The sequence below is a fragment of the Malus domestica genome, chromosome 07 (genome assembly GCF_042453785.1).
Source record: "Malus domestica chromosome 07, GDT2T_hap1".
NCBI lineage: Eukaryota > Viridiplantae > Streptophyta > Magnoliopsida > Rosales > Rosaceae > Malus > Malus domestica.
The window spans coordinates 3,700,745-3,727,551 of NC_091667.1; the positions used below are offsets into that span (position 1 = coordinate 3,700,745).

General features: G+C 40.1%; 2 protein-coding genes and 1 long non-coding RNA gene across 3 annotated transcripts; 2 read left to right on the plus strand and 1 right to left on the minus strand.

Annotated features, from left to right (window-relative positions):
• The first annotated feature begins 1,858 nt into the window (after nucleotides 1-1,858).
• On the plus strand, nucleotides 1,859-6,639 carry LOC139197509 (uncharacterized). The gene is made up of 7 exons (XM_070825084.1): nucleotides 1,859-1,987; nucleotides 2,142-2,212; nucleotides 2,708-2,825; nucleotides 3,400-4,029; nucleotides 4,117-4,147; nucleotides 5,079-5,518; nucleotides 5,881-6,639. The coding sequence occupies exons 1-7, from the start codon at nucleotides 1,859-1,861 to the stop codon at nucleotides 6,637-6,639; spliced, it is 2,178 nt and encodes a 725-aa protein (XP_070681185.1).
• A 7,591-nt stretch (nucleotides 6,640-14,230) lies between these two features.
• Nucleotides 14,231-15,621, minus strand: LOC103438583 (carboxylesterase 15-like). The gene has a single exon (XM_008377112.4). It carries the CDS (start codon nucleotides 15,357-15,359, stop codon nucleotides 14,358-14,360), a length of 1,002 nt encoding a protein of 333 aa, XP_008375334.2. The 5' UTR covers nucleotides 15,360-15,621; the 3' UTR covers nucleotides 14,231-14,357.
• An 886-nt stretch (nucleotides 15,622-16,507) lies between these two features.
• LOC139197562 (uncharacterized) lies at nucleotides 16,508-24,078 on the plus strand. Its single transcript, XR_011583043.1, has 2 exons — nucleotides 16,508-17,324; nucleotides 22,883-24,078. It is a non-coding gene; the product is annotated as an uncharacterized lncRNA (long non-coding RNA).
• Nucleotides 24,079-26,807: the final 2,729 nt, after the last annotated feature.

A 26,807-nucleotide genomic window follows, 5' to 3' on the forward strand; every position in this document is an offset into this window, starting at 1 on the left:
GGAGTGGTTAGAACGTCGAAATACTCGGGTTTGTCGAGTTTCAAGTTTGGTCAATTGTGTCGAGCTATTTTTCGACTGTTTCCCTTTGGTTTTAGGACCTCTAAGAGGTAAGGATTTATTCCCCTTGTTGAGAGCTTCAATTCCATATAAAATTTGTGAAGTTTGGTGTTGAAACGAAGTAGAAATTCAAGTTTAAAATTTTTCTAGAAACTGGCGATCGGTGTCGGATTCCGACGAATCATCGGAAAAGGAAAAAGAATATTCCGTCAATTTTGACGGAATATACTAACGGCGTTAGGTAAAGTTAACGGTATATGCTACTATTTAACGGAATATTCCCTAACAGCGTTAAAGATTCTGTCAGTGTGCTAGGCACGTGCCTGCGCGTGGTTGGAGCGTGTGGCCATGCCTTGGCCGGCGAGTGGGATGTTAGAAAATTATTCTAAAAATTTAGGGATGGTCGTGGTGTTGAGTAGGCCATGATGGTATATTCAAACACCCCAATGGAGCAATGTACGAGAAGTTATTTCACAATTTTGGTTATGTACTTAAAATTAATGTTAAAATAGTGGTTTCACATATAAGTGAGATGTTTCCCGAGGACGAGCGCAGCTAGGCGAGACTTGAGGGTTACGATCCAGCTACATACCAGTGAGTGGGCTTTTGGTTATATATATATATATATACACATATTTCTATGCTTTGCGTTTTCCCAGAAATTTGTTTAAATGGATTTACGATTTTAAATGCCATGTCAATTGCATTATGCTTTAGAGTATGCATTAGTGTAGATATGCATATTGTTGCTTGATGTTGCGGACGCCCAGGTAAGCTTCAGGTGAGTATATATCGATGATAGTGGATGCTTGTGGTTATACATAGATGCATTTATAGCTTATTATCCTGCACACCAGTGCTAGTGCTTCAGCCCGTAGCCAGGGCACAGTCCTTCACGTGATGTTCAACTCCCGCACCGCACGCTCACCTTGGATCCAAGTTTGGTGCACAACCCTGTCGTACATACCACATTAGGTGGTTCCGACTCATAGGTGACCCGCAATTATTTGCGCAACCTTCACGTGATCGTAGCACTTGAGCGTACTTATTTGCACCCAGCCCTATCATATAGACCGCAATAGGTGGTTTCGACTCGTGTGCAGGCATACCTGATGAGCTATAGGTTCATCCGTATAGGTCACGTTAGATGACTTTGGTTGACATATTATTTTACAGTGATTTATTTCACCTGGCTTACTTATTTCCTTGCTGAGATACTTGACATGGCATATACTTGGTTTTCAGTACTCTCGGGCATGATTTTGATATACGTATGCATTATTATTTTCTAGGAAACTATACAGGTTTTACGGTGATGGGTTATTACTTTTGAAAAGAGAAATGGTTTTGAAAAGCTTTGTTTTTGCCCACTCACGTTTTCAGCTTTGCACCCCTCCAAGTTCTAATTAGAAGTTCATGTTGGTGGCTCACGAAGACTCTACGGCGGTTTTGACAGACATCCATCAATGTAAGGTCTTCTTTCATATCCTGTATAATTAGTATTTAGCCTACTAGACTGCACTTTAGTACCTACGCTCTGATTATGTGTATTTACACTCTAACACTTTCACTCATACTTATACTAGTCTATTATAAGTTAGTTAGTTTGATTTTTTTTATTTACCCATATTATCTTATCACCTCACTTTCTCACGGCGCACATGGCTACGTCATCCTCACATAACGGCCAGCATGCCTCAATTTAGGTCGGGGTGTGTCAGTTTGGTATCAGAGCTTAGGTTTCGCAGTCTTGCATATTTTTGGGAGTATTCTAATCATTTTGATGTCTTATGTGAGAACTATGCCACCTCGAAGAGAGCCATGTATTTCCTCCGAATCTAAATTTCCTGATATTGGCGAATTGGGTGAAGCCATTGCTAATGCCATTCAGTATTCATCGCGCTTTCCCCAGAGGGCTCCCTTAGAGACAGTTTATAATTTAAAGTTGAATAATTTTGTTGGTACTGAGAGGCCCGAGAGAGTTGAGCGTTAGCTCAATCATGTCGAGAAAACTTATCGAGTGATGCAGCAACAGGGGAATTTCCCTGAGGATAGATGGGTTGAAATGACTACTTGGTTTTTAGGTGAGGAGGCTGCATCCTGGTAGAGGCAGGAATCTTTTGAGTTGTCACCAGAAGAAGCCGCAGACCGGGAGGTTTTTAAGTAGCTATTCTAGAAGAGATTTGTACTTCTAGAGTATTTAAATCGTAAGAAGCACGGATTCACGAGTCTAAAGCAAGGGAAAATGTCAGCTAATGAGTACTATAGAAAGTTCACTGATTTATCTCGGTATTGTCTGGAGATTACTGAGAATCCTGCTGAGATGCTTTGACGATTTAAGTGGGGTACTCGGAAGAAGTGGCTATGGCGACTACTACTCCCTGTTCGACATATCAATAGTTTTATGAGATTTTACTACGGGTTGAGGATTCTAAAAACATGCCCAGTGACAGTGAGGAAGAGGAAGAAAAAGATAATAACCAAAAGAAAAATAATAATAAAGATAAATGGCAGTCATCGCAGGGTCTTCGCAAGACGCAGAGTTCGAGTTCTTCTAATAATAAAGATAATAACCAAAAGAAAAATAATAATAAAGATAAGTGGTACTAGTTCTAGTTCTTCTAATGGGAGTTCGAGTTCCACTGTGCAGCGGAGAGGTGGCCGGTTTTCAAGAGGTTCCTGGTTCCAGAGACAGAGAGATTCTAGCAGTTCAGGTGCCCTACTATGTCGCAGGTGCAATAATCGGCATTTTGGGGAGTGTAGGCAAGGTAGCAGTCGATGTTTCACGTGTGGCCAAATTGGACGTCGAGCTATTCAGTGCCCTTAAAATAAGCAGAAGCCCCAGCCACTTGCCTTGCCACCAGCAGCTCCTATTCAGCAAGTCCCGGGGCCTAGTGCTTATACCCATACGGGTTATGGTGGAACATATCATTATTTGGGGGATATAGCTCCATATTCTGGAGGACCGTATCAGTACCCACATGATTTGTGTCAGCAGAGTGGTTACATTCAGTATCCAGGAGGTTATGCGTTATATCCGACATATCCAGCTGATGGATGACAGTGGTATCCCAAATGACAGTCCCAGAACATGGAGGTTGCTTTTAGCAGTGAAGGATCATCGAGGCAGCCTAATCAGCGTGGTCAGGGACGTGGAAACTAAGCTACAGGGGTCGTGGAGGACGATAACAGCCACATGGTCATGTTCACCATATTACTCTGCAAGATGCCCAGAACAATCCTGATTTTATGATGGGTACGTTGAATATTCTTGGCCATTTTGCTAGAATATTGATTAATTCTGGTGCTACATGCTTTGTTATTTCTCTTACGTTTGCTCAGACGACACAACCCTACCTTACACCTCTCGGTTATGAGTTAGAGTTTTCGATGCTTAGAGGCGAGACATGTTATATTAACTGGGTATATCAAGGATGTCCTGTTCTAGTGGAGGATGTCGTCATGGCAGCTAATCTTGTTCCATTAGATATCGTTGATTTTGATGTTATTCTGGGCATGGATTGGTTACATTACAATCGTGCCAAGATGGATTGTTACAAGAAGACAGTTACTTTTCATCGGCCAGGTTTGCCTATGGTTACCTTTATAGGTGTACTTAGTGGATTAAAGCACGACATCATTTCTGCCGTGAGGGCCAATCGGCTATTGAGGAAAGGTTGTCAAGGTTATTTGGCTCACGTGGTATTGAATGAAGATACGCCTACCTGTGTGGAGGATGTACGGGTAGTTAGGCATTTCCCTGATGTTTTTTCGGATGATTTACTTGGATTACCACCAGATAGAGAAGTAGAGTTCACTATTGATTTACTTCTAGGTATATATCCTATTTCCTTAACTCCATATCGAATGGCTCCTGCTGAGTTGAGGGAATTGAAAATCCAGTTGCAGGAATTGGTTGATAAGGGTTTCATTCAGCCTAGTACTTCACATTGGGGAGCCCCAGTTTTATTTGTACGGAAGTAATATGAGACCTTGAGGCTGTGTATCAATTATCGACAGTTGAATCGGGTAATGATTAAAAACCGTTATCTGTTGCAGTGTATAGATGATTTATTTGACCAGCTTCGAGGTGCGTGCGTGTTCTCCAAGATTGATTTGAGGTTCGGGTATTATTAATTGAAGATTAGAAGTGAAGATGTCCCTAAGACGGCTTTTAGGACTTGATATGGTCATTACGAATTCCTCGTGATGCCATTCGAGTTAACTACGCACCCGTAACTTTTATGGACCTGATGAATGGAGTATTTAGGTCATACCTGGACATGTTTGTTATTGTCTTTATTGATGATATTTTAGTGTATTCTAAGTCTAAAGCAGAACACACTTGACATCTTACTCTGGTTTTGAAGAAATTGAGGGAACGCCAATTATATGCTAAGTTTAGCAAATGCCAGTTTTGGTTAGATCAAGTGGCATTCTTGGGGCATGTAATATCAGCCTAGGGTATTTAGGTGGACCCACGGAAAGTAGCTGTAGTTCAAAGTTGGGAGCAGCCACGAACCGTCACTAAGGTACGAAGTTTTCTGGGCTTAGCAGGTTATTATCGACGGTTTGTTAAAGATTTTTCAACCATAGCTTTACCACTGACAAGGTTGACTAGAAAAGATGTTAGATTCGAGTGGAATGATGATTGTGAGCGGAGATTCTAGCAGCTAAAGTATTGTCTCACTCACGCACCTGTTTGGCGTTTCCAGACGACGGTGGTAATTTTGAGATTTACAGTGATACTTCCTTAAATGGCTTAGGTTGCATATTAATGTAGCATGGTAGGGTGATTGCATCACGACAGTTGAAGCCACACGAGATGAACTACCCTACCCATGATCTTGAGCTAGCAGCCATCATTTTCGCCTTGAAGATTTGGAGACATTATTTATATGGAGAAAAGTGCAAGATTTTCACATATCATAAAAGCCTTCAGTACCTATTCACCCAAAAAGATCTTAACCTTCGGTAACAAAGATAGATAGAATCACTTAGTGATTATGATTGCATGATAGAGTATCATCTTGGTCGTGTAAATGTGGTGGCAGATGCACTTAACAGGAAATCTCGAGGCCGTATTAATGCTTTATATGCTTACCATATCCCTCTTCTCATAGAATTGAGATCTACTGGAGTTGATTTGGGAGTGATAGATCGGGAAGAAGCTTTACTTGCTAGTTTCCAGGTCAGACCAATTTTAATTGATCGTGTACTAGAAGCTCAAGTGGAGGATGAGGAATCCCAGGAATTAGCCGAGGCAGTGTCACGAGGGAAGAAGAAAGATCTCAGAATTTGGGAATCTGATGGCATGCTTATGCAAGGAAGTCGAATGTACGTGCCAAATATTACAGAATTAAAGAAAGATATTCTTGATGAAGCGCATATATCGGCCTATGCGATGCATCCTGAAAGTACCAAGATGTATCACACTATTCGACTTTCTACTACTGGCCTAGTATGAAAAGAGAGATTGCTGAATATGTGAGTAGATGTGCAATTTGCCAGCAATTCAAAATTGAGAGAAATAAGCCTTTTGGGTTAATGCAGCCACTTCCCGTTCCCTAGTGGAAATGGGAAAATATTACTATGGATTTTGTGTATAAGCTTCCTCGTACACGAAATGGTTATGATAGCATTTGGGTGATAGTGGATCGGCTTACTAAGTCAGTACACTTTATACTAGTTCGAGAGAACTATTCTTTAAGCCGATTTGCCAAGTTATTTATATCAGGGATTGTTAAGTATCATGGGGTTCCGGTTAGTATTATTTCTGATCAGGATCTTAGGTTCACTTTTAAGTTTTAGGTGGCATTTCAGGAAGCTCTTGGTTCAAGATTGCATTATAGTACGACATATCATCCACAGACAGACGGGCAATCCGAGAGGACTATCCAGACACTAGAAGATATGTTGAGATCTTCAGTGCTACAGTTTGGCGACGCTTGGCATAAGCGTTTAGATTTGATGGAGTTTGCCTACAATAACAACTACCATTCTAGTATTGGTATGTCACATTTCAAGGCACTATATGGTAAATCTTGTCATACTCCTCTATGTTGGTTAGAAGTTGGTGAAAGGGTGTTAGTGGGCCCAAAGATTGTTGATGAGACTACCCAGAATATTCAGGTAATTAAAGCTAACCTGAAAGCCCAGGATCGACAGAAGAGCCTTGTTGATAAACACGCCACTGATAGGGTGTATAAAGTTGGAGATTGGGTATTTTTGAAGCTATCTTTGTGGAAAGGCGTTGTGTGGTTTGGTAAGAAAGGTAAGTTAAGTCTTCGCTACATTGGACCGTACCAGATCACCGAGCGAGTCGGTGAAGTCGCATACAGACTTAAGTTACCTTCAGAATTATCACAGGTGCACGATGTTTTTCATGTTTCTATGTTTCGTCATTATGTCTCTGATCCAGCACACGTGATACCTCCTCAGACACTAGAAATTAATCCAGACTTGACATATGATGAGGAACCAGTGACGATCTTAGACTGGAAGGATAAAGTTCTGAGGAACAAAACTATTCGCATGGTGAAAGTTTTGTGGAGGAACCATTCAATAGACGAGGCTACTTAGGAGATGGAGGATCGTATGTGAGATTTATATCCACGTTTGTTTTATGGATATTGATATGTTGTATGCTAGCGTACAAAAATTTCGGGGATGAAATTTTATACTCTCGAGTGTGTGGAAATATCGATTATACCCTTGAGTCGTAGTGATGTGGATGTATGTATATCGTTTTAAATTATTTTTCTTGCCAATGTGATCAATTGTATTCGACGTCACGAGGGTGTTGACGCGAGTTAGGGCCGAATTGGGTTCGTAAAACGTTACGGATGAATAAGTGAGATTGGGTTGGTTTTATTTTTAGTTGGACTAATTAGATAGGCCCTAAATCCCATAGCCCAATTAGGGCTTGAGACCATTTTAAATTGCCCAATTCGGAGACACGCACACATACACGTGCAACCTCACATTCTCTCCCTTCCCTTCTCGAATTTTCTTCTTTGTCCGTACAACCAAAGACACCACACTCAAACTGAACCAAAACCTCACATATCAAACTTCTAAGGACCACCTTCGAGTTCCTTGCAAGCCTGCGAGCCTAACCATACCCTTTGTTCATAGAAAGGAAGTCGGAATCATGAAGAACCATAAGCTCCGGCGAGGTACCCAGTTACTCCGACATGATCATGGGCATTTCACGGGATTTTAAGGCTAAAAAGGGGTCCTAAATGATTATATAAGGATCCTAGGCTAATTTTGGAGTGGTTAAAACGTCGAATTACACGGGTTTGTCGAGTTTCAAGTTTGGCTGGTTGTGTCGAGCTATTTTTCGACTGTTTCTCGTCGGTTTTAGGACCTCTAAGAGGTAAGGATTTGTTCCCCTTGTTGAGGGCTTCAAATCCATATAAAATTTGTGAAGTTTGGTGTTGAGACGAAGTAGAAATTCAAGTTTTAAATTTTTCCAGAAACCAGCGACACAACGGCGACCGGCGCCTGATTTCGACGAATCATCAGAGAACGTAGGAGAATATTCTGTCAATTTTGACTGAATATACTAACGGCGTCAGGTAAAGTTAACGGTCTATGCTACTATTTAACGGAATATTCCCTAACGGCGTTAAAGATTTTGTCAGTGTGCCAGACACATGCCTGCGCGTGGTTGGAGCGTGTGGCCGTGCCTTGGCCGGCTCGTGAGGGCGCGTGGGATGTTGGAAAATTATTCTAAAAATTTAGGGATGCTTGTGGTGTTGAGTAGGCCACGATGGTATATTCAAACACCCCAATAGAGCAACATATAAGAAGTTATTACACAGTTTTGGTTATGTACTTAAAATTAACGTTAAAATAGTGGTTTCACATATAAGTGAGACGTTTCAGGAAGATGAGTGCAGCCATGCGAGACTCGGGGGTTACGATCCAGCTACATACAAGTGAGTGGGCTTTTGGTTTTCTATATATACGTATATATATGCAGTTTGCGTTTTCCCAGAAATTTGTTTAAATGGATTTACGATTTTAAATGTCATGTCAATTGCATTATGCTTTAAAGTATGCATTAGTATAGATATGCATATTGTTGATTGATGCTGTGAACACCCAGGTAAGCTTCAGGTGAGTATATATCAATGATAGCGGATGCATTGTTTGTTGTTATACGTAGATGCATTTAAAGCTCATTATCCTGCACCCCGATGATAGTGCTCCAGCCCATGGCCAGGGCACAGTCCTCCACGTGATGTTCATCTCCATCACCGCACGCTCACCTTGGATCCAAGTTTGGTGCATAGCCCTGTCGTACAGACCACATTAGGTGGTTCCGACTCGTAGGTGACCTGCGATTATTCATACAGCCTTCACGTGATAGTAGCACTTGAGCGTACTTATTCGCACCCAGCCCTATCGTACAAACCACAATAGGTGGTTCCAACTCGTGTGTAGACATACCTGATGAGCTATAGGTTCAGTCGTACTGGTCACGCTAGATGACTCTGGCTGACATATTATTTTACAGTGATTTATTTCACTTGGCTTACTTATTTCATTGCTGAGATACTTGACATGGCATATACTTGGTTTTCATTACTCTCGGGCATGATTTTTATATATGTATGTATTATTATTTTCTGGGAAACTATACGGGTTTTACAGTGAGGGGTTACTACTTTTGAAAAGAGAAATGGTTTTGAAAAGCTTTGTTTTTGCCCACTCACGTTTTCTGTTTTGCGCCCCTCCAGGTTCTAGTTAGAAGTTCGTGTTGGTGGCTCATGAGGACTCTATGACGGTTCTAATAGACATCCATCAATATAGGGTTTTCTTTCATATCCTGTATAATTAGTATTTAGCCTGTTGGACTGCACTTTGGTACCTACGCTCTGATTATGTGTATCTACACTCTAACACTTTCACTCGTACCTATATACTAGTCTAGTGTAAGTTAGTTAGTTTGATTGTTTTTTATTTACCCATATTATCTTATCACCTTTACTTCCGCACGGCGCACATGGCTACGTCACCCTCACTTGACGACCAGCATGTCTCAATTTAGGTCGGGGTGTGTCAAGGGAGTAAGGTATATTTATCAAACTCTTGAAAGACCTACATCACTCGTGCAAATCAAGGATTTGAAGGCGGAGTGGAAAATTTTATTCAATTGCTGAAGCTGCACTTTCTTTGGATCATCCTTTATTTTTGGTTCGAATTGGAGCCACCAAGCACTCTGCATTGCTTAAGTCTGATATTCATATATACCCGTTTTTTTTTTTAACAAAAATTTTCATACCTTTTAACTTCAAGTTAATGAATAAATTCTATATTAGGTATATTGTTGAATTTCAGACTACTAAACCAACACAAATGTAATTTTGTTTGTACCAAAAAAATAACAATCTTGGTACATTATGATATGCATGCAATATTTCTCCTTCGTGTATGATGGAGTTTTCCTTCTGCTTTTTTTTTCTTTATTAATCATTTTTAATCTGTATATCAAGAAAAAAAAAAAAAATATATATATATATATATATATATATATATATATAGCATAACGCTCGTGAACATAAGCTAGTTAAATAGATCGATCACAAAGTACATCATATTTTTTGACAAAAATAACGTCAAAATTAAAAATGAAACTCATAACTAGACATGATTGTGTAGTCTAAATGTATCGAATATTGGATACATGGCCATGACCGTATGTTGGTGACCTGTCTACGACCAATTAGATTCATATCATTCAAAAATGCACCTAGATATGTTGCTTTATACTTGAGCAGTTTATCTTCATCGAATTTTTCCAGTATCGGCCACATCTTTGACATTTGCTCCATATAGTATAGCACTGAGACACCACAATCAAGGCTGCATATCATCATTCTCATAAATTGTTAAGCTAATATATGAATATTTTTTTCCAAATACAAACTAATAGGAATGACAAAATAAGTTGTACTCACGAGCCTGGAGCTTGATGTGGCCAATTTTGGACAGGCACCATCGACCAATCAATGGCCAAGTCACATGCACTATCATTCTAGTCTTCTGTAATGGCCAAGTCTATGCGACTAAAAAAATTGGAATTCCAAAATGTTATTGTGAAGTCGGTTGTCGGTTACTTGATTTGGAGTAGCAACTAGTATTTTCTAAGGTCCCAATTCGCCTTAGCTTCCCAACAATACAACGAAGTTTATATGCCTCTGCGTGGCACCCACGTTTGGTTTCAAAATTCAACCTTTGTGATTTGACCAGAGTAAAACTTTATCACTCGTAGTTTCTATGAAAGTATGTTACTAATTTACAATAGTCAAACGAAACAAAAGTCTGGAGAAAAATGGCGTGGAGATCATGATTCACATCTTCATATAAAAACAAACAATCTTTCCTTTTGGTTTAGCATTCATTCCTTACCCATGATACATATATAGAAGGGCTGATTAGGTCCTCAATCTAACAAAAAATCTCTTAGTTTAGGTGCTACAAAATTAAGTAGGTATTCCAAGTTCACATGTTTAGGCTCCGTTTGATGATCATTCTTTATTAGTTTTGTTTTTCCTTACTAGAGAGGGAGAAATTAGATAGAATGATGCATGAATCAAGGATGTGGAGGGACCGTGGTAGAAGAGAGTGGAGGGAAATGGTCATGAAATAACATATACAAAAATAAAATGATGCATGAATCAGCTTTTAGTTTTTGATTTTCAAGTTGTGCATTTGTTCCATGTCCTTCCATATCCTTAATACTATCATTATTGATCTCTCATTATTCTTTATATTTCATCTTCGTTTAAAAATGTAAAACTAAAACTAAAAACGAAATGATTATCAATGAGCCCTTAAGTTTTTTATATGGAAGAGTTTGCCTATTGTCTTGTAATAAAACTTTCAAAGGAGTTACTTCATAGCCGTCAAAAGTCTTCAAGGGAGTGACTTGATAGCCATATATCAGTGAATGTTTCATTCTAGTAGTTTAAATAAAATTAGGAATCTCATTCTTTTAAAAAAGGGACCTACGTTGCATCAATCCAAACATTCGTTTAAGCAAATGATCTTAAAAAGGGTAATTAACTTGATAGTTCGACAGACGATAAACCACTAAAATTTGTAACTTAAAAGAGTTATGTGCACCCGACATTTTGTTTGTAGCATTACCCTTATATTTTTTATGGAAGACATCGGTCCACCATGCACGACCAGCACAAAGTAGCAGCAACCCACTACGGTGCTATGTTGAACGTCATACAACTCGTGCACCTGCAACCACTCGTCAACTCACTGAAAGGAAGTTTGAATGGTAAATTGGGCCATATATACAAAAATTCCCCATACACACACACACACACACACACACACATAAATACCCTTCAACTTTTTTCTGGGTTATGAATCTCTTTGTCTGGTTGGTGATGAATTGTCAAATGCGTACTGAAAAAAGTTCAAGTAACCTATAGGTAAATTGGGCCATATATACAAAAATTCCATATATATATATATATATACACACACACACATACACATATATACCGTTCAACTTTTTTCTGGGTCATGAATCTCTTTGTCTGGTTGGTGATGAATTGTCAAATGCGTACTGAAAAATGTTGAAGTAACCTATTCAGAAAGTTGAAATTAGCGCACGTTCCCCTCCTTTTCTTAAAGTGAGTTTGAAATCTACTCAATAAGAATGATATTTCGTCATTTGACTCATTATACAACGTGATAAATGGTTTACCCGAGCAATTGATGTACTTTTCAAGAAATGTAACATGATAATTGCAACACGCCTCGTATAATATGTTGACAAAAACATATTCATGTCACTTACGTACTATGATCTAGTTGAAATTTTCTTCACTTATAAGTTAAATGTCTTATATTCAAAATCTCGTGAATGATGAGTTAAGTACATATTTATTTTGCCACCTTTAAGTACAAATATATCGTTATGTTTTCATTAAAGGGGGTAAAGCCCATCTTCATAGCTTATATGCCATGAATCATATCCACAAGCTATCGAAAAAATGATGTGATATCCACACATCCTATTTTACTTCTCACACATCCTTCTAATTTTCAGCATTTGGATCAGATGAATTGAAGAAGATCAACGGACAGAAATTAACAAGGGGTGTGTGGGAAGTAATTTAGGGTGTGTGGATAGCACACCCCATCGAAAAATCCTCAGCCTTTAAGATACAGGAACAAAAGGCTGAGCACCAAGTCCAAAAGAAAATAAAGTACCAATCACAAATGCAAGGCAGAATTTGAGACAGATGACCAATTGAGGGAATTCTAAGAATTAGGTTAGTTTTTTATGGATTTGGAGCCCATCCGGATTCAAATTGTAGGTATCTTAGGAATCCTCACATTCTAACCGTTTATCGTATATTGTGCAACTAAAATCATTTAAAAATTTTATTTAAAATTAAACACAAATAGTACCTAACAAAAACTGACTTCACAATGTACGATGAAGGGCTAGGATTTGAGGATTCCTAGGATCCTCACAAAGAGGATTTGAAGAGAATCCTTATCCGTTTTTTAATAGAAAAAAAAAACGAAAAAGAATCCTCGCTATATACTTTTCCTAGGGATTCCATGATCTCACCTGTTCATCGTACATCGTGCGGTTAGAAATCATTTCAAAATTTAAAATTAAATATAAATATTACCTAACGAAAACTTACTGCATGATATACGATAAACGAGTGAGATCACGAAATTCTTAGGATCCATAGGAAAAGGATCCGGTGAGGATTCTTTTTCCAAAAAACCGGATCCTTTTCCCAAAAAAAACAGCTTGTTGTATCCATCTGTGTTAGGCATTTTGTCTAAAGGCGACATCCACACTTTCAAAGTTTCAACTTTCAAGGGGTCTGAGGTTTTAATTCATAGGGTCTTCACCAATTCCTATCAATAATAAAGAAAACGACGGTAAAGCCCTATTGTGCATAATAACACCAAATAAAGTAGGATGGAAGATTCAAGACGCCTACAATAATATCTTGTTGGGATTTTATGTTTATTTAAATTTATTAGAATTTTTGTTAAACAAAATATTTATTAGAATTAGTTTTATTAACTTTGGTTTCCTATTTTTATGGAGAAAATCTTTTCTTAAACTGCATTTACTATCAGTTCAAACGACGTTTTGAGATTTAGGCAATCGCCAATTATATAATTGAAGGAAGTTAAAATTTCACTATAAAAAAATTGTCAAATTTCACTATAAAAAAAATTGTCAATATGAAAAGTAGTCCAATTAACTTACTTATATAAGCTCATACAAGGTCTCACCATCCTACAATATAAGATTCATCTCAACACGCTCTATCACGTGTAGCGAATTTTCAACAAATCGAGTACATGGAGTGCGCGTAACCATTAGGCTCACACATAAGGCAAACTAGTCTAATACCATGAAGGAAGTCAAAGTTCCACTATAAAGTCAGTTGACAATATATATGAGGAAAAACTTACTTGTACTAAAGCCGCATGAGGATTTTTGGACCTCGGGAATTTTTTGACATTTGGGATTGGTTCAATAGAATAGCAGATTTAATGGTAGAACGAAGCACACACGACATGCCCTACCAGAAAATAGGGGTTACTCTACAAAACTTTGCCCGACGAACCGCATTTCGTCTAGAAAAGGTATTTTACTCGACGAATTATTTAGTTGGGACAAAGCTGGTCAACCATTTAAGTTTTACTCAAAACCTTTACAAGACCGAATAGCTAGAGTTGTAAGGCAAGGTTATATTCGTCCGGCAAGTTTTTGACGCCAAGAGAAATAAAATGGTGCTTAATACCTTAAAGTTTGCCCGACGAAATTTGTGTTCATCGGCTAGGTCTACACCCGATGTGCCTCTTCATCAGCCAAAACTTTCTTTGTAGGTGTCATTAAAGATATTTTTTATGACATTGAACATGCATGTCACCGCCTATGAGACTGAGGTTAGAGGAAGAAGATAAAGACCAACAATTGAAGATCCCCCATTCAAAAAACCAAGTTATATATATATATATATATATATATATATATATATATATATATATAAATGATGAAATGAACCACCATATGGATGTGAATCATAACTTCAAGATATTAATCAAAATTTGCATAAATCATGTTAAATAAGGGTTGGTAACTGGGAAAAAAAAGTTAAAGATAAGAAGTTGCAATTTTTATTTTCATTACGAAAGTATATATATATAGTGGGTATGAAACAAACGGACCCATAAATGGCCACACATAGTAACGTTATTAGCAACTACAAAGTCGATATCTTTTAGTGCTTGTTGACAAAGTCTTTGATCCCAGAAATTAGAGCCTCAGTTTGCGCAGCCGTTTGAGGATCCATATCCACCGCAATCTTGTTAAGATAAAAGCTATGACTCATCCCTGGACTAATCAGAAGCTCCACATCCTTCTTAGCCTTCTTCATAGCGTCATAGTATTCCATCTCAGTGTCTATTATCATGTCCATCTCACCAATACATAGAAGAAACGGCGGCAGCTTCAGAGTATCCAAAGGCGGTGCTTCGGGGCCCATCGGACAAGTTATTGGATGGTCCTTGGTCGACCCCACTGGCAGTGCCAAGCTCAAAAACTTGTCCACCATGTCTAGGGTTAGCAAAGGTGACTCTGGCTGCTCCAACTCCGACCTACTCCTCACCGCTCGAACGAAGCCTGGGTGGATAGGAATCCCACCCGCTAGCCTTAACGGACTCAAATCCACCTTCCCTGCTCGAGCGGCAATTTCATGCACGAGATTTCCACCCGAGCTATCCCCTATGAGAAAGACACGGTTGAAGTCTGCGTGGCTGACTAGCCATTGCTCGTATGACTCGCCTTGTGCAACGGAACGAAGCCACAGCAACGCAGAGAAGCCGTCGATGATTGGAGCGGGGAGACGGTGCTCAGGCGCGAGACTTAAGTAGACTGAGATGCAAATGGCTTTGGCTGAGCGTGCAAGCTTGGTGTACATTTGGTAGTACATGTACCAATCCGCTTGGCTAATACAAAAGCCACCTCCATGGAGGTGAAGGATTATGGGGAGCTTCGAAGAATCCTCCGGGTTTGTCTCCGGTAGATAAATTCGTAGCCGGAGGTTTTCGTTAACGTAAACATCTCGGGTGGCAACTCCATCGATGAATTCATCATGAGGTGCGACCGGCTCAGTCATGAACTGGACCTGAGGCGGTCCAGTCCACGTCCGGTCAACTGAGCCATCAGCGAACAATCTCAGCCAACCGGACACCTCATCGACAAGAACCTTCTGGCAGACCATGGTTGATAGTGTGGCTTACGTAATAACCCTTAGTAGTACTATTAGGTAGTGTCTGAGTATGTGAATGTGTGGATAGGATACGAGACCTTGACACGACCCTTCATATATAGGAGTTGGAACTTGGAAGTGCGTGGAAACTGAGAAGGTTGTGAGAAACTGGGAGGAAGGTTCAACGCGGTTATGTTTTTCAAAGATGGAAAATTACGCAAATAAAAAATAGTACGTCATCACCAACTAGATTAGAATATAAATTGACATGATTGACACTACCTGTTCCTGAATATTGCATTTGTGTCATTAAATCGGATATATAGAGTTAGGGTTAATGGTAGGGATGATTTTTGGATTGTAGATTTACGAAACTTTGACTGAGTTTTAATCGTGTGATCTTCATGTTATACATAGCCATACTTGTGGTTAGTAATAAGGTTTAGCTAGTATAATAAATTAGGGTTTAGGCTTTAATTGTTACGACTCGCTCTTAGTTTTATTGTATTTTAATGTCTGAAATTGTAAAATGACAAAAATTCCAGGGCTGAGTGGAAATCTGATGTGGACATTTGAGCTCACTTTAGATTTTGTCCCCTTACTTGCCATATTCTTGTAATACTCGTCCATATTGTTAGGGGGTTACGGGAGTTACCATAGTTAAAGGTCTTCAATGACAATACATTAGTGTTTTCGCTGTTATGTTGTTATTAGCCTTTATAAGGATATAATGGGTTTTCCGTTTTATTGTAACCACTAGGAAGATATCTTATAGTTTGTGTATAAATATAGGTTGTAATATCTCAAATGATTATCATTGAATATACAGTTTTTACATGGTATCAAAGCCTGAAGCTTTTTTTCTGCAATGGCTTCAGGTAGTACGTCCTCTTCGACCATTTCCCCTATCTCTATTCCCAATATCTCTCATCTTATCTCTGTCAAACTTTCTGAAACCAACTTTCTTGTATGGGAAAGCCAAGTCAAACCTTTCTTGTTAGGCCAAAATCTTTGGCTTTTTGTTGATGGATCTTATGCATGTCCTCCCTCCCTCTACTTTGTCCTCTTCTTCAAGTGATGACAAATCTCCTACTCCTCCTCCACCTACACCCAATCCTGAATACACATCTTGGTTCCAAACTGATCAAAGCCTTATTAGTATTCTTCGTGCCATACTGTCTGAAGTCGTTCTTCCTCAAGTCATTGGGTTCTCCACCTCGAAAGATATATGGGATTGTCTCTAGCAAAATTTATCGCAGTAATCACTAGCCAATGTTGCCCAACTGAAATTTCGTTTCTTCTCTCTCACCAAAGGCTCCAAAACTATTTATGACTACGTTGCTCAGGCCAAAAGTTTGGCTGATGAACTCACTGATATCCAAGAACCTATGTCCAATTCTGACTTGGTTACTTATATACTTCGTGGTTTGGGACCTGATTACCAGATGCTGGTAACGGCTCTTCTGAATTTTCCACCACTTCTACCCTTTTCTGACCTCTGCACTAAACTGCTTGCTTTTGAGGGGCAACAAGCTTTTGCAGCCCAACTCAATTCTACAAACTCATATTCTGCCATGATCGCAACACGTCCACCGCGTAGCCAGCGCCCCTTTCATGCTCGTGATCCCTCTGGCCCAAGGCTACCCATCTGTCTCTTTAATAGGCCTCCATAGAACTTTTACCGTTAACAACAACTTGCCTTCAATGCTCAAGGTATTCTAGGTCCTCATCCACCTCATCAGCTGGTCCAATGTTGGCATTGCCACCAATTTGGACATGTTCAAGCTAAGTGTCCTCAATCTCGTCCCTTTGCTGGCATGCATATTGCTTCCTCTTCCGATCTTAACTGGTATTAGGACTCCAGTGCTACAAATCACATGACATGTGATGCTAAGTTGTTTCCCCCCGGTGCTTCGTCTGCACCAAGTGATAATGTTGTTATTGGTAATGGTGACACCCTCCCCATCACTCAATTTGGTAATGTTTTGTTTTCTTTTGGCACTTATGTTTTTCGTCTCTCTGATGTTCTTCGTGTTCCTTCTCTTCATAAAAATCTTTTATCAGTCGCTCAGTTTACACATGATATGCATGTCAATATTACTTTCTGTTTATACCATATTTAGGGCCTTGTATTTAGACCTCGTATAAATACTCGAGGGACTTAAATGTAATTATGTAATAAAGGAAGGGGCAAATATGTAACTAGGGGAGGAGCCCTTATTCTATAAAAGGGCCTCTTCACCCTCACAAACCCTAAGCCTCTCCTATCTAGGGCAAAGCTTTCACACTCTCTCCCTCACTTCTCAGAGAAATACAATACAATCAGTGTGGACGTAGCTCAAACCTTGGGGTGAACCACGATAACTCTTGTGTTAATTACATTTCATGCAGATTCACTGTCAGATTTACGTTGTACCAAGACCTCCGGTTTTGTGCATCAACATTTGGCGCCGTCTGTGGGAATCGACACGAAAAGCTATGTCGGTTCTCTCTCATTTTTTCACCTCCGCCGTGGATCTGCAAAATTTGCAAAATCAACAGTGCAAAATCTGAAAAAACCCACAAACCTCTTTGCCGTTTTTCCAGAAAAAGCATTCACTAAGCTCCAAAACTCATCCCTTAAACACCATCACTCCTCTCTCTCTCTCTGCCTCTGAACTCACGCCTTTCCCCACAACCCACACATTTTCCACTTTTCAAAAAAACCTGCTCCGATTGACGAGGGTTTGACTGTGGCGGTTGACGAAAAGGAAAGCCAGAAGCGGATCAAGTAGGTTAAAGAATAAGATAGGTCTGGGTCAGATCGTAAAATTGGAGAAAGGATGAGGCTTTTTAGAAAACTGAAACTCGGAGCTCAGGTAGTGTTACTCTAAAAACCCACGCTAGCTATCGTTTCAGTGTTGCAACAACTCACTCTTGAGCTTGGTGTCGGGGAGATGCAGGCCATGGTGAAGAAGTATCAGCAGAGGTTCAGGAAGGTGAGGGATGAGATGGACAGCTAGGCCGTGCTTTAGTCTCGCTTGCTTTCATAGGTCGGGAACGCCTCCTCCATCATCCAGAGGTTGTAGTTTTCCAAGTTTTGATGGTTTTGAATCTTTTGGCCATATCATGCATGGCCCAGGCCCGAGGAGCTACACCCACAACCTCGCCGCCAACCGCCACTGTCATCCACCACGAAGCTGCTCTAGTCCACCTCAATACAAAAGGTTCGGCTTTACGGTTTCGACCCAGCCATAATCAAAGCCCTGGCGAACACCGACGTCGGAATCATCATCAAAACCCAAACTAAGATCGACGCCGTCAAACTCTTCGACGCCAACCCAGACATCATCAAGGCCTTCGCCAACATCAACATCTCATTGACGATTACCGTCCCCAACGGAGAAATTCCGAGCCTAAAAAACCTACAAACCGGTCACCGTTGGATCACTGATCATGTCAAGCCGTTTTACCAGGCAAGCAAAATCAAATACATTACCTTGGGCAACGAGGTCCTCCACTAGGGGGACGACGCTCCCAAGTCGAGCCTAGTTCCTGCCATAGAGACTTTCCACAGCGCTTTGGTCCAAGAGGGGATCAAAGACGTCAAGGTCTCGACCCTTCACTCGCTGGGAATCATGTTGTCTTCTGACCCGCCCAGCACGGGCCGATTCAGACTGGAGAAACCCGGCCCGTCTGCTGAGAAGAACTGGGGGCTATTCAAACCGGACATGACTCCGGTGTACAATGCTGGAGTTATACGCGATCAACAGGTTCTTTCAAGGGATCAGATAGAGGAACCAAACGAGCAGCACCAGCAACGCGTGCACAAGAATCGTTGCCATCGATTTTTTCTAAGAACGCGTGTCGTTTATCCACGCTACGACATCCACAACCCCTGCTACGACATTGATGATCTGGAAATAATTGGCGCGCACTTTCCGCATGTTGAATCCCTGCGAGTTCGTGTCCAGCATGTAAATCACAACCTCGCATCCAAGAGGCGGTTCAGAGCGAGACATGTGTTCGGCGATGATCTTAACCGCCACCCTCCGCAGCAGGTCCTGTTGCATCACACTTAGTTGCTTCATGTAGTGCATCAATGGCAGTAAAGGCTGCGAGTACGTGTGGATCGAATCCAATGTGTTAGGGAGAGAAATGGCAGGTTAACTGCCGCCCCCCTTCAACAAGGCAATGAAAAAGCTCGGCGTGTTAGGGATTCAGACCTAAACATTGCTTTTGTGCCATCCAATGCGCAGAGAATAAAAAAAAAAAAATATATATATATATATATAAAAAGAAAAGGCAGTGTGTCGATATCGAGATACAAAGACATATGCTCCACTCAATAGCTGCATTTCTCGATTCTGTGTGTGGGGTTACGCGGCACCACCCACTTGTGAAAGTTTAAAGCGGTTTCAATCAGGACCAGAATCACCTTCTTCAGCTGTCTCTGACGCACATCGTTATTACTTTATCAGTTTGGTGCACGATAAGATTCTCTCTTTTTCTTTATTATTTTTGCCTCACCATTATTACTTCCCTAGCCACCTTAGAAAATAAAAGCCATCTGCAATCTGAAGACTCCACTGATTTTATTAGCAAAAGCAGAAAGAGAAGAGACATTCCACGTGATTTCCTTGTCTGCCATCTGCAAAAGGGAAAAGAGAAAGTAAAAGCAGAAATCAAAAGAGAAAGCAAAAAGCAAGAAATAAACACCCCACCAGAATGATGTGATTTATTTTTTTCAACAGATGTATGATGTAATTTATTTTTCTTATCTCTCAGAGACATATGTATAAACCCCATCAGAGGGTAAAAAAAAAAAATACGCAAAGCCCAAAATAAATGGGCTGGAATGTTATGTAGAGGGCGAAGGCCCATAAGCCCAAAATAGCACCAACCAGGTCATCAAAAGTACGCCCAGTACTCCACAATTATTCGGCAACTCGTCGCTATTACCACCAACCAGGTGACTAAAAGTACGCCCAGTACTCCAAAATTATTCGGCAACCCACCGTTATTACCACCAACCAAGTGATGAGATGTACAACCCGTACTCTAATTTGGCAACTAGCCATTCATGCCACCAACCAGGTGATCAAAAGTACGCCCAGTACTTCATATTATACATGAGCATTACTCATATCAATCATACATAAACATTCATGAACATGAGCATCACTCATGTCAACATTCATGAGCATCACTCATGTTAACATCCATGAGCATCACTCATGTTAACATCCATGAGCATCACTCATGTCAATCAAACATTCATGAGTATCACTCATGTCAATCAAACGTTCATGAGCATCACTCATGTCAATCAGCTTCAAAAGCTTCATTTACAAAAGCTCTAGCTTCAAAAGCTTCATTTACAAAGCTACAGCTTCAAAAGCTTCATTTACAAAAGCTCTAGCTTCAAAAGCTTCATTTACAGAGCTCCAACTTCAAAGTTTCACTTACAAAGCTTCAGTGCAAGGTATACAAATATCGCCTCCGAACAACCGTCACCTCGACCCATACATGAATTCAATTTGAAGTCTCCAGCCAACAGACTCTATTGACCAAAGACTTGGGGGACTACATTATGTACCATATATTGGGCCTCAACTGGGCCTCATGAAAAATACTTGGGGGACTTAGCCCATTATTTATGTATTAAGGAGCGAGCCCTTATTCTATAAAAGGGACTCCCTCACTTTCATTAGAGAGCACCCATTATTCATGTACTGAGGAGCGAGCCCTTATTTTATAAAAGGGACTCACCATCATTAGAGAGCAACGCCGCCAGCTGAGCAACCGCCTCGCTGCGAGCATCACTCCTAACCCATCACTTATGTATTGAGAAGCGAGCCTTTATTCTATAAAAGGGACTCCCTCACCACCATTAGAGAGCATCGCCGCCTACTAAGCAACCGCCTCGTCGCGAGCATCAACTCTAGCCCATCATTTATGTATTGAGGAACGAGCCCTTATTCTATAAAAGGGACTCCCTCACCATCATTAGAGAGCATCAACTCTAGCCCATCATTCATGTATTGAGGAGCGAGCCCTTATTCTATAAAAGGGACTCCCTCACCTTCAAATGCTGCAAGCCGAGCCAACCAAGGCAACATAAGCCACGAACCGAGCAGCCTCGCAGCGTGTGCTACTTCTAGTTGAGTGTCATTTCAGATTAAGCACTGCCTCATATCGAGCATCAGTTCAAGATAACATCTAGTTACTTCGGCCCACACATGAACTGAATTTCAAGTCTCCAGCCAAAAGACTCTCTTAACTGAAGACTTGGGGGACTACTATTTATACCATATTTAGGGCCTTGTATTTAGACCTCGTATAAATACTCGAGGGACTTAAATGTAATTATGTAATAAAGGAAGGGGCAAATATGTAATTAGGGGATGAGCCCTTATTCTATAAAAGGGCCTCCTCACCCTCACAAACCCTAAGCCTCTCCTATCTAGGGCAAAGCTTTCATACTCTCTCCCTCACTTCTCAGAGAAATACAATACAATTAGTGTGGACGTAGCTCAAACCTTGGGGTGAACCACGATAACTCTTGTGTTAATTACATTTCATGCAGATTCACTGTCGGATTTACGTTGTACCAAGACCTCCGGTTTTGTGCATCAACACTTTCTTTCCTTAGGGTTATCACATTCGTGACTTACAAATTGGCGTTCTTCTTTTTCAGGGACTATGTAAAGATGGCCTTTATCCCATTTTTCCTACACTCCTGACTGGGCCTAAGACAACTTTTTCTTCCGTTGCCGTGTCTTCGTCTCTTTGGCTTCATCGTCTTAGTCATCCTTCCAACAGAGTGCTTGATTTACTAGTTTCTAAGTCATTGTTAGGTTCTACTTCTCGTTTATTGCATTCAAATTGAAGCCATTGTGCCTTATCTAAATCAATAAAACTTTCATTTTCGCCTCATGAACACCGTTCCCTTGCACCATTTGATTTAATTCATTCAGATGTGTGGATGTCTCATGTTCTTTCCGTCTCTGGTTATCGCTATTATGTCCTGTTTTAGATGATTCCACTCAATATTCGTGGATCTTTCCCATGCGTCTGAAGTCAGAAGTCTTTGGTCATTTTTATGCATTTGTAATGTATGTTCAAAATCAATTATCTTTGTTTATTAAACAATTCCAGAGTGATTGGGGTAAGGAATATGACAACCTGCAATTTAGGCATTTTTGTGCTACTAATGGAATAGTACATCGTTTTTCTTGTCCTCATACACCCCAGCAGAATGGATTGGCTAAGCGCAAACATCATCATATTGCTGATATGGGTCGTACTCTTTTACATACTGCTCACATGCCTTACACCTTATGGGCTGAATTTTTCTGCACGGCAATATATTTAATTAATAGACTTCCTACACTTGTTCTTTATGGGATCTCACCATACCAATCCTTATTTGGTCATTCCCCAGACTATAAAATGCTTCGAATTTTTGGATGCTTGTGTTATCCATATCTTGGAGATTATGTGTCTAATAAATTACAACCTCATTCTCTCCAGTGTGTTTTTGTTGGTTACAGTGATAAACATCATGGGTGTCAGTGCTTACATCCACCTACTGGACGACTCTACATTTCATGGCATGTCATTTTTCATGAAGATCACTTTTATTATGTTGCTGCCCCTCAATCAATTTCCTCTCCACCGCTTGCCGTTGTTCCCGTAGGCTTCTTGCCTAATCCATCTTCTCAGTCACCTGCCCAGCAACATGTCACTCAGCCCATGCACTTGCAGCAAGACCCACCGACTCAATCAGCCATATGCATTGCATCATCCAGCTGTTCCTCTCATGTGGAGCCACCTGCATCAAGCTGTCCTCTTGCCAAGCCTTTTACAATAGACCCGACAACACCTGCAGTTAACCTGATAGCGCCCGCAGCTGTTCCGTGTGTCCCACATGTCCCTAATCACATTGTGCCGTCTGAACAACCATTTTCTACATCCCAAAACTCCATACTGCCATCCAATACCGTAGATTACTCTATAGACCATGATCCTTCAGTAGTTGCTCCACCATCTCACTGTCTCGTTTTCACTCATTCGAAGACTAGCATTTTTAAGCCTAATCCTAAATACCAGGCCAACTTCACTACTCGTTATCCCGTTCCTCATGCTTTTGCTGCCTTAGTGAACATGAATGTTGAACCCACTTGCTACACACAAGCATCTTGATCTCCCGAATGGAAACAGGCCATGCTCGAAGAATATAATGCACTTATTCGTTAGGGTACTTGATCCTTGGTCCCTACGGTTGGTTGCAAATAGGTCTTCAAAATTAAGCAGTGATCTGATGACACAATTGAAAGGTATAAGGCACGTCTCGTTGCCAAAGGGTTCAATCAATAGTCTGGTGTTGATTATTGTTTGCTCCCTAAATTCGCCATGGCCCTCGCGGGCATGCCAAGAATTTACTCTAACAGGAAATTGGCGGGTGCGAATGTGTCACTACTAGATGTCGCTAGTAGATGGGTTTTGAATGATTAAGGTTGCACCTCAGTTCAACTTTTGACCAAAAGATTGTGCCATTGAGTGGGAGTGGCTCAAATCAAGGTTCTTTCTTTGCCTCAGAGACAAGGACTTTACTTATATGGAGAAATGGAACAATATGTAAATGGCATGTTTGCTAGAAGTGTGAATGATAGAGGAATGTAAATGACTGGAAATGAGTTGTACATAAATGTTATTTATTCAAAGTACAAAGCATTCTAAGTATAAAGGGATACCAAACTAGAAATGAGTTGTGCATAAACTACAAATGAGATCGATATTACTATTGAGGAGCAGAGCTAATAAACAAGAAAAGTAAGGGATGCTTGGCTAAAGCCAAATGTCTACAAGGAGATTGATGAGATAATTTGAGTAAGTTGATTTGATTGGTTGTTTGAGTGTCCTTAATCCTTGTGCCTCTACTCCTTTATATAGAGATCTGAAATAGCCTCCTTGCTGAAAACCCTGAACCTGCTCGAATGCATTCTATTGCCAGCTTACATGTGAAATTATATTATAATAGGCAAGTTTGCATCTCCACCACATGTTTTCACCACATGTCTCCACCACTTGCAATAAACTAATAATTAAAATAAGCAAGATGTCCCATTTCACCATGTATCTTCTGCCAGAATGTCTACATGGTGTCTCACATCCACTTGAAATGAAAAAGCATGCATTTCTTTGATTAAACAAAGCTCTTGGCACACCTTCACCACCCAAACAAAAAGGAAAAGTATTATTTTGATGTCAAACTATTCCATTTACAGCCAAATATCTTTTCAAGTTCAATGTTTTGCCCTATCATCCTCTAAACGCCATATTTGCCATATTTAGCCCAAATGGCACATTTTAGGTGCAAACAATTATTTTGATACTTTCAGCCCTGTCGTCAAGCCTACAACGATCCGCACAGTTCTTTGCCTGGTTGTTTCTTTTCAATGGTCCATTCATCAGCTCGATGTCAAAAATGCATTCTTGCATGGCTCTCTCTCTAAAGAAGTTTACATGCAATAACCCCCGGATTTGTTGATCCAGATCGTCCTCACCATGTGTGCAAACTTCATAAGGCCATTTACGATCTCAAGCAAGTTCCACGGGCATGATTTCAACGTTTTCGTTCTTTCCTTGTACGGTTTGGTTTCTGTCAAAGTCGAGCTGACACCTTCATGTTTGTTTATTAGGATAATTCTCGTGTTTTGATTTTATTATTGTATGTGGATGATATTATTCTCACTGGCAATGATTCTTCTCATATTCACACCTTTATATGCACATTGGGAGCAAAATTTGACATCAAAGATTTGGAGCGTTTGCATATTTTCTTGGCATGGAGGTTAATTATCACACATATTATCAGTTGATCTCCTCAAATGCATCAATCTCTTGGACTGTAAACTTGTTTCCACACCCATGGCTTCGAAAGGTACATTTTCTAGTACTTATGGTACAAAACTTGTCGATCCTATACTTTATCGACACATTGTTAGGGCCCTCTAATACCTTACCATGACCCATCCTGATATCTCATATATGGTTCAACATGTCGCTTAATTTATAGGATCTCCCAGTGATGTTCATTTTAAATCTATTAAGCGAATATTACGTTATCTCAAAAGCACTCTTGGTTTTGGTCTTCCTATTCGTCGATCTCCTGATTGTTCCTTCTTAATTGCCTATTCCAATGCCGATTGGGCTAGATGTCCTTATATACGGTGGTCCACATCCAGCTACTGCATATTTTTGGGACCCAATCTTATCTCTTGGAGTGCCAAGAAACAACCAATAGTTTCTCGTTCCAGTGCAGAGCCGAATATCGAGCCTTTGCCTATGCATGCGCTAATATTATATGGATTCAAAATCTTTTAACTGAACTTCATTGTCCGCTCACTCGTCTCATGTTACTCAACTGTGACAACTTGTCTACCACATACTTAGTTGCTAATCCCGTGTTTCATGCTCGCACAAAACACATTGGGATTGATTATCATTTTGTCCATGAACAAGTTGTTTCTGGCAATCACGAGGTTCAATTTATTTCGTCCACGTTTCAACTTGCCGATGTTTTCACCAATGGATTATCAGTTGACCGGTTTTCACATCTTATTTCCAAACTTTTCACCTCTCCGGAGTCAAGTTTGCGGGGGAATGTTAGGGGGTTACGGGAGTTACCATAGTTAAGGGTCTTCAATGACAATACATTAGTGTTTTCGCTGTTATGTTGTTATTAGCCTTTATTAGGATATAATGGGTTTTCCGTTTTATTGTAACCACTAGGAAAATATCTTATAGTTTGTGTATAAATATAGGTTGTAATATCTCAAATGATTATCATTGAATATACAGTTTCTACATATATGAACGTATGAGCAAGCGGAATAGAATTTGGAGTTAAAACGAAGATTTGATGAAGCTTTGACGTTAATGGCATTTTAGTAATTTTATCACATTCTCGATACTAATGTTATTGTTTATTTTGTTGGTTTGTGTGCCACTGAGACCCACTCTTTCACTTCTTCATGTGTTCTCTCCCTCTCTTCCTCACTGTGTCTTCATTATCTCTTTTCACTCAGCGCGAGTTTTCCTTTGCTTTTGGCAACGGTAAGAGATCTAACCAACACCATTCGATTTATCTCGTTGAGCAAGTCAAGTTTTATATATTGCTTATGGTAATTAGCGGCGTTTTAAAAGATTGAAGAGAAGAAAATGCTTCATAGCTTCCAGTGAAAAAATTGAAGGACTGCGAAGGGATTCTGGCCAAACAACAAGGAATCAACCCTTGATACCTCAACTATTAGAGCAACTCCAGCATTGCAAAGGCCCCCTAGGGCTATTCACTATTGAATCCATCCAGTGAACAGTAACTGCCTTTTGCATCTCCACTCCTAAAACTGAATAGCCCTGGCAATAGGCAATAAAATATTAGTATTTTTTATTTTATAAAATAATACAAAATAA